We start from the raw sequence: 8,758 nt of genomic DNA, 5'->3' as shown, positions 1-8,758 counted from the left end.
AAGGGATTCAACCATGATGGTGATCCTGGCTCGTCTCATTTAACACAAGAAAGTCGGTCAAGAAAGTTGAAAAACGTTAAACTTTTCAGGCAGCCAACGATCCGTAATCCAGTCAGATCGCGTATGCTCGGGCTTGGCTGACGTATGCCTCTGCATGGACCACTCCCCCATCCTTCAGCCACGCCTTCCGTCATCCGTTGACGGACGATGCAGTGGGTGGATGGCGTTACCCACCACAAAACCCTCTGACGCACTTATTGTGCGTTGTACGTCCTGACACTTAAAAATAGTACTCAACATCGTGGGTTGGATGGGCTAACCTAGCAACACAAGTGCTTGGCACTTGTTTCTATGAACATCCTTACTGTACCGACAGCGATATATTCTTTCACCTTCTTATGACAAATGTACTTGTTGTAAATCGCTTTGGATTAAATGCCCTCAATGTCAAAAAGGTGCGTGGATTCACTGGGCTGATATTCAGACCCTGGTTCAGACGTGGTCAGGGCGTCCCCCCGAGGTCATCCCCATAATGGGAGCGGACGGCCGCGAATTAATTGTGAAATGATTGGTTGAACTCACATGTGCGTTGTTCAATAGAGTGGGGTTTTTATGGTTATTGTTGTGTGAGGAAACGAACCCAAACGCACGCACGCACGCACACCCGTGCTATAGGTACCGCTGCCTCGGGTTGTGTAGTGATTCATAATCTTCTAGGGATGTCGCTGATCTTTATCATGCACTAATGTGCTGTGTCTGTAATTATGCGCCTCAGTTTCCCCACCAGATTTAGGCCCTTTAGTCTACGATAACTACATTCCTGTGCGTGTATTTAACATTTTGAGGCATTCCAGAGTGTGATTATTGTTGTTATTTTCTCCCAGTGTCCTCTCTCTCTCTCGCTCTGTCTCTCTGTGCCCGTCGGATCAGGCCTATTCATCGCAGAGTGCGAGATGGGACGAGAAAGCTTTGATGCATAATTGACCAATGAAAAACTGTCAGACAGGCTTGAATGCATCACTTTCAACTGATGCTGAGAGAGAGAGAGAGAGAGAGAGAGAGAGAGAGAGAGAGAGAGAGAGAGAGAGAGAGAGAGAGAGAGAGAGAGAGAGAGAGAGAGAGAGAGAGAGAGAGAGAGAGAGAGAGAGAGAGAGAGAGAGAGAGAGAGAGAGAGAGAGAGAGAGAGAGAGAGAGAGAGAGAGAGATCGTTGACTCACAAAGTCTACACCTGAGATTGAACATTTAACATCTTCACAGTCTGATATCACCATTATATCAATTGGTAGAGGTTTCTCGGTAAGTTTCCGGCCTCTGGTTGGTTTCCAAGGAAACTGGATGGGGACAGTTCAGACCGGCTCACTCCTTTTGTTTTCTAAGCACCAACATCACCACTGAGCGACTTCTCCCTCTGTTCCCCACCACAGTGCTCCCAGCAGAAGATGGCGACTCACCTCCAATTGGCGGCCTCCTTTGTTGTCCCAGGTCCCGTTAAAAACGAGACAGAGTGCTGCCGCCTTTGTCGGCGGAATCCATCTTAGCGATTTGGATATCATCGTTATGTTTTTTAATATTTCTTCAAACGAGTTAAGCAACAGCGAGTTAATGGATGTGTTTGACTAGTATCTTCCTCTATCTGTGTCTCTTAACACTGTATAGACTTCACATGTATGTACACTTCATATCATTGATAAATAAACTAATTGGTAACATTATTTAAAGCCAATATCACTGCATTAGTTCAGCAATCCAAATGTCAGGGGTCGTAACCGTGACAACCCTGACACGTTTGTAGGCATTCAACCATCATCGTCATTTCTTTTACATTTTTTTGTTCAGATCAGTGTTGTTCAGTTGGCTTCATGGTTGGTTAAATTGGAGTCAAGGGGGCGGGCCATCTTCCATGGACCAATGAGCACCAAGCGAACCTTGCAGGCCTGACCTTCAGTTGTCCCCTGATTGGCAGTCCCTCGAGGGACGTCAACGTTGACAAGGTCGCGTGTCACAGCCTCCGTTGTTGTGAAGGGTGTTGAAAGAAAACTTTAGTGTGTGACGGAGACTCTTTCTCGGGAAAAGGACACAGAACGCGACGCCTTTACGCAAAGCCCCTGTGGGAGCGGTTGCCCTTCTTGATAGCACTCTGCGCTCCAAACAAACGTCTCTCTGTCAAGACGCTCCCCGGGCTTACGATGAATCGCCCAGAGGGCGGACAAGGTTAATTTCATTGCCCTTTTTTGGTTAAAACAAGGGCAGATTTAATTGAGAAAGAAACCAGGGGAGGAAAAAGTTGATCTCTACAGCGAACCACGGGTTGATACTCCTAGGAGCCGCAGGCAATGAATACAGAGGAGATGAAGGGCACCCCAAAGGGTGTTGCTGTTGCAGACCTTTCCGAGCGGTTGTTTGATGGGACCCGGTCAGCCTCCCAGCTTGTCATCTCTAGAAGTGTGGATTGAAGCGGTCTCTGAGCCCTCTGAAGGCAATTACTGTCCGGCCCGACCCGGCTCTGATACGGGGGGCGTTGGGGGGGGGGGGGCCTTGCGTGGTCAGGGTGATGCGGTTTAATATGACCCCCACGTTGCGTAGGGCCGGGGTCACGTGGCTCTGCTCATTGTTGGCCAAGAAATAATAAAGCAGTGTCCGTCTCATATCATTTAATTGGTTTGGCTGAAACCACCCCCATGCTCCCTCTCTCCCTCTCTCCCGTCTCCCCTTGCCCCCTCTCTCCTCCTCCCTCCCTCTATACTCTCTCCCTCTTCCCCCTCTGCCCTCCTCCCTCCATTCTCTCTCCCTACTCCCTCCCTCCCTCTCTACCTCCCTTCTCCCAACCTTCCTTCTCTCCTTCCTCTCCTCTCCCCACCTCCCTCCCTCCCTATTCTCTTTCTTTTCATCTCCCCCGCTCCCTCCCTCTCTCCTCTCTTCTCTCTTCCCTCTCCCCTCCTCCCCTCTCCCCCCCATCCCGCCCTCCCTTTTCTCGCCTCTCCCCTCCTCCCCTCTCCCCCCATCCCTCCCTCCCTTCTCTCTCCTCTCTCCCTCTCACCTCTCCCCTCCTCCCTCCCTTCTCTCTCCACTCTCCCTCTCACCTCTCCCCTCCTCCCTCCCTTCTCTCTCCACTCTCCCTCTCACCTCTCCCCTTCTTCCTCTCTCCCACCTCTCTCCACTCTCCCTCTCACCTCTCCCCTCCTCCCTCCCTTCTCTCTCCACTCTCCCTCTCACCTCTCCCCTCCTCCCTCCCTTCTCTCTCCACTCTCCCTCTCACCTCTCCCCTCCTCCCTCCCTTCTCTCTCCACTCTCCCTCTCACCTCTCCCCTTCTTCCTCTCTCCCACCTCTCTCCCTCTCTCCTCTCCCCTCCTTCCTTCCTCCCTTCTTTCTCCTCAATCCGTCCTTTGTTTTGAACACCCTCTACTACTCAACATACATACACACCGTCAATACACACGCGCGCACACACACACACACACACACACACACACACACACACACACACACACACACACACACACACACACACACACACACACACACACCATTATCACAAGCAACATCATTCATGAGACACACAAACACACACATTTAAATGGACACAAACACACACACCATCACCCCGCATACAAACACACACCATCATTATACACACACACACACAAACACACACACACACACACACACACACACACACACAAAGATAGAGAGAGAGAAAGAGAGATGGAGAGAAATCTGGCCACGAAACGAGATAAACTAACATCAATAGAATGTATTAGCTCGATTTGATTGTTTGCCACGTTATGGTTCAAGTTGAAATCGTTCTCATGTCGTTGATAGATTGGGATGCAGTTTAAATATGTATGGTATCATTGATTTCATTCCATGCTGTTCTCCACAAAGTAATCATCTTCAAACCTTGTCTAATATTACACAAACATAGAAATATTTTAATCTGGCCAGACAATGAATGGGAAGACAGTATTGTGTACTGTCCGCTATACTGGCTGTACCTGTTTTTAATGTGAGCCAAATATAAACTCAACTTCCTTTCGTGTTGTGAGGGAGGCCTATAATATAACATTTATGATTAACTATTGAATCATTCAAAATATACATTCAATTAGGCATCATTAATGGGAAAATTATTATATAGATAACGGTGTTTAGATTTAACCTTGTACATAGGCAAAAATAATTAACATTGTAAAGGAAGATTTAAAGTCCTTTATTTAAATTTGATCTGAGACCAACTCACAACTCTAAAACAATTTCCTTTAATGTTCCGAAAACCGTCGGTGTAAATCTGTAAATTATTTAATGACCTTGAACTGCCTAGGATTGCAAACAATTCTCAAACGTCAGCGCACTGGCCTTTTTTATCCTTCATCCATCAGGACATAAACACTGTGTTCCGTAGAGATTTCAGATTTGCTTCTTGTTTACAGCTTCCAGACCTCGAATCATTAATTCATAAATTACTTTAATGGATGATCTACTAAATCCAGCCCTCCGCCTCCTAGAAACGTCATGCTGCAAACCATAATACAAGTTATGCCCTGTTGTGTTTGCAATAAATCGATTTAATTTTAGTATTGCAGTTCTCAGTTGTACTAACAAATAACTAACCGACAGTTTTTTAACGACCACCATGATATCATGTCATGTCGATGCGTTGTAGGGCGGCTTGTGATAATGCGTAAAGTTCAAATTGGGAAAAAGAGCATAGTTTAGGAAAATATATTTAATAATTAAAACATACAAGTTACACAAACAGGAATGCAAAACGGATAAGTAGGAGTGGATCGGATCCTTTATCGCAATGTTCATCGCAAATGCAACAAGTGCGTGCTCCCTTCCTCCGCATGAGAGCGCGTCCTACTGTCATCTTCTCTGGATGGAAGTCCCACTTTACAGCAGGATACACTCTGCTTCAGCCTTTGGATGGCCATGTCCATTTGCGCCAATATAGGTTACAGAAGAAGTCCGGCATTAGGGGAATGTTCCTCGGACCAAGCAGACCATCATCATCCGCCAGCACCTTCTGATGAGTTCAGAGAGGCGTGTAGGACATGTGTTGCCTCACGGCTTTTTTGATCGGACCAAAAGGGGTCCCATATGCAGTCCATTGTCTGGTGTGACGATCCATTCGCATTGAGTCCAAATGTCTCAAAGAAGGAGAGGGTCAACAATTTAGTGCCGTCCGATATCATTCGTCCTCCGCGTCGATGTCCAGGTGGGAGCTGGAGGCTTCGGACTGACGGTCCAGCTCCCGCGATCTCTCCTGCTCCGAGAGCTGCTCGCTGGACGGGATGGAGTTCTTCTTGGGACGGCCCTTGGGCTTGGTGGGGGACTCTAGTCCCCCTCCTTGGAGAACCTGGGGAAGGAGAAGAACACAATGAAAGGGGTTTACGTCGGGATTTAGATCTCCATGCAAGGCACTATCTTAAATTAAAAGCATTACTATTGGCACATGTGCGTTTACGTAATTAACAAGCATTTGACCAGGCTGTGAGCAACGATATTATAGCCTAGGTTGTGTTTAGGGTGTTTGAAAATAATGTTGCCTAAATTAAATGGCCACTTTAATTAAAAATACACGTAACAGAGTAACTGTTGAAAGCCCAGTTCAACGACATCATAATAAAGAGTGAAACTCACTATTTTCTTCCATTTCATTCTTCTGTTCTGGTACCACGTCTTCACCTGTAGCTGACTGAGGCCCAGCGACTCGGCGAGGTCTATTCTGTGTTTGGGGAGAGACGTTTAGGTCGGACGGCAATAGTGCGAGGCTTTGCGTAATTACAGACTATTTATGTGTTTTATTTTGAAGTACACGCTCAACACTTGACCTACCTATCAGGCGTGGAGAGGTACTTCTGCTTCTCGAATCTCTTCTCCAACCCCATCAGCTGGAGCTCCGTGAACACCGTCCGACTGCGCCGGCCCTTCTTGGTCTTGCTGCCGTCGGAGCCGTGGTGCTCCAGCTTGCTGCGGAGGTGGAGGTCCAGCGGCAGGTGGTGCGACACAGAGCCGAGCTGCATGCCCGGAGGCCCGGAGAGTAGCGGCGAGCCCATGGGCCCGAGCGAGCAAGAGAGCGGGGACATGGGGAACTTAAGGAGGCTCGCCTGCTCGGCCTTTAACACTGTGGAGAGAGAAAAGGAACAACGTGGACAAGTCAGCTCGTGTATAGCCTTAGTCTACATTGTGTGTTCAGTGGCTATTGGTTATTTTAGGCTTTTCTAAATAAGGCTTTAGAAACAATGCGCCTTTGGGATAATTTAAGTTGCACCAGATCCGTTAGAGGCCCAAAGGAACGAGTTGTGGTCCTGTTGTTATTTTTAATAATTACAACCAGGATGCTTTCACAATATGTTTCCTTAAACTCAGAACGTTTTAGTTAAGTTATTTTCAGCATAGTTTAGTTTATTTTTGAATGAGGATTTTCATTCATTTTTGTTCAAGAAGGGCATAACCCATCTTCAATTATTTGGAGAGGTAATTTAGGATTCATGCAAATATAAACATGTTTTTAATCCGTATCGGCGCGCTTAGTAAGATATTATATTATTAACAAGGCTCTTTTTTATATATATTTCCTGATTAATATTTGATAGAAAATGTAACACCATACAAAACACTTTACATACAGGTCTGCACATTGGGTTCGTTTTCGAATGACGAATTTGAATAAAAACTGGTTAGGCTTTATAATAAGTCATTGTATCCCAAATCGAAGGAGTTTTAATCGCTATCTTTAGATATTCAAATCTGAATAAACCCACATACGTATTTTATTAGAAAACATCCCCTTTTTCTAATCTAAACTTAAAATCTAAAATCTACATCGGTTTTACGCAAAGGGTTTATTGTCTGAGTGCAACTTTTATTTATTAACAGACTATACATTTCAGAAATAAAAATGTGCTCTACTTCTAACTGTGTTTCAATAAAACCTAAACTCAAATATCAGCCATAAGGCGCAGCGTCTTACCCAGGTGGCTGTGGAACGGCCGCGCCGACAGCAGCGCCTGGACGCCGAACTTGAGCAGCTCCCCGGCCGGGGTGGACACCTTGCGCTCCGGGTGGTCGGTCAGGATCTCCTCGATCATGAAACTCCTGTAGCGGTGTGACCGGTGGTCGGGGTGTGCTTCGGGCGGGTAATAATGCGCTCCCATATCCAAGGGATGCTGCATTTTATCGGATCACCCAAAATGACTCAACGCTTTCCCTTTATTCTCTTTTAACGCGATGACCACTCCTTTAACGCCAAGAAGTGTTCTCCAGACTCACATCCCTTGTGCTCTCCTCGGGAAACTTAAATCATCCCCGAGCGTAATGAAACAGAAAGAAACGCAACGCGTCCAAAAGTCCCAAACTCTGGTGCGTCCCTGGGTCCTCGTCTGTGGGGCTAAGCGCGGAGTTCACGTGGCTTTAAACGGTTTAAATTGTTGTTACCATGAGTTGAACAAAAGCGACCCAAAGCGCATTGTTTATTCCCAGTATGTTGTGCAGAGAGAGCTCTTAACCTTGGTCTGCCGTGGAGCGAGTCACCTGACACTGACTTTAGGAGTTGAGGCGCTTATGAGTGCGGACCTTAAGCCCCGCCCGCCTCAGGGATCGACTCTCGGCTCTTCGTCCTCTCGCCTCCCCGACCCACAGTAGGTGCAAAGCCCTTAACTTCTTCTTCATTGCATGTCTTGTTGGAGATATCGTTTGGTTGGGTCTTAAAGTCACACCCTCAGTGATTCTGCAGGGAGCAATACGCGGTGCCTATGTAATAGATACACATTGTGACCCAATGTTGGAGATTTGTTTCTGATTGAAATCTCGGTCTGTTTATACGTTTGGATTGGCCTGCACATATTTTATTAATATTCGAGTTTGATTTTTTTTTAATTTTCTCATCTCCCCAGAATAGATGTTCATAACTTGTTGTTCTGCTTATAGTCCCTCTCGGACCAACCATATGAGACTGGAACATCGGAGTTAACTCTTTGATCTCCTGAAGACCACTTTCTAAAAAGACAGATCTGTAGCGTGGGGGTCTTGTTGTTTTAGGCCCCTTGATGTAAGGGCTAAACTGATTCAAATCTAATTCGAGTACGACAAAAATAATAAAAGTAAGATCGAAGAATTCGAAATAATATTTAATTTGTGTCTTGTATCCATAAAGTCAAATTAGCCTACTAATTACCTGTATTTGTTATTTGAATGGGCTGAAACCAACCCAGAAAGGACTTGATAATGTCGTTGACTCCAAGCACAAAGGTGCTATGATCCCTGATATCTTCACACTCCAGCTCAGGAACAGTTTTTTCTTATTTATCATTTTTCAGGATAACTTGTTATTTGGTATGGATGACATGTTCTCATCAATGTTACATTGATTGCTTTTAAGAGCAACCGGCTCGTAAAGAGACAAAATCAAATATAAAACTAACAGATAATTGGGCACTCGTTTTTTTTACGACATCTCATCTAAGATACTACAGATTTTGCTCATTTCGGTTGGGCTATTAATTGTTATACTGAGTGAGTTTCCATTTCTTAGTTATTGTGGGCAATTCTGTTGTGATGTTAACACTGCAGTTCATAATGTAAACTTTTAAATCCTAGATTCATTATTCAAATTAAGAGTGGTAATACGACACACTGACAAAATACAGAGGAGGCCTGCTAACCATTTAATCTTCATAAGTTCACAAATACGCATGAACCATGAATGCTTCCTTCTGCAATTTCAATTGCCATTGATCATTTGTGCTTTGAAATAAG

The 8,758-nt window shown here is 45.5% G+C and overlaps 1 protein-coding gene across 1 annotated transcript; it reads right to left on the bottom strand.

Moving 5' to 3' along the window:
- Positions 1-4,709: 4,709 nt before the first annotated feature.
- barx1 (BARX homeobox 1) lies at positions 4,710-7,692 on the bottom strand. The gene is made up of 4 exons (XM_060068545.1): positions 6,975-7,692; positions 5,837-6,125; positions 5,642-5,726; positions 4,710-5,357 (listed from the first exon to the last, which is right to left on the bottom strand). The coding sequence occupies exons 1-4, from the start codon at positions 7,174-7,176 to the stop codon at positions 5,190-5,192; spliced, it is 744 nt and encodes a 247-aa protein (XP_059924528.1). The 5' UTR covers positions 7,177-7,692; the 3' UTR covers positions 4,710-5,189.
- Between the last annotated feature and the right edge of the window lie 1,066 nt (positions 7,693-8,758).

Source organism: Gadus macrocephalus, chromosome 13, assembly GCF_031168955.1.
Source record: "Gadus macrocephalus chromosome 13, ASM3116895v1".
NCBI lineage: Eukaryota > Metazoa > Chordata > Actinopteri > Gadiformes > Gadidae > Gadus > Gadus macrocephalus.
The sequence above is the reverse complement of the archived record's forward strand: the minus strand, read 5'-3'. Positions and strand labels throughout refer to the sequence as shown.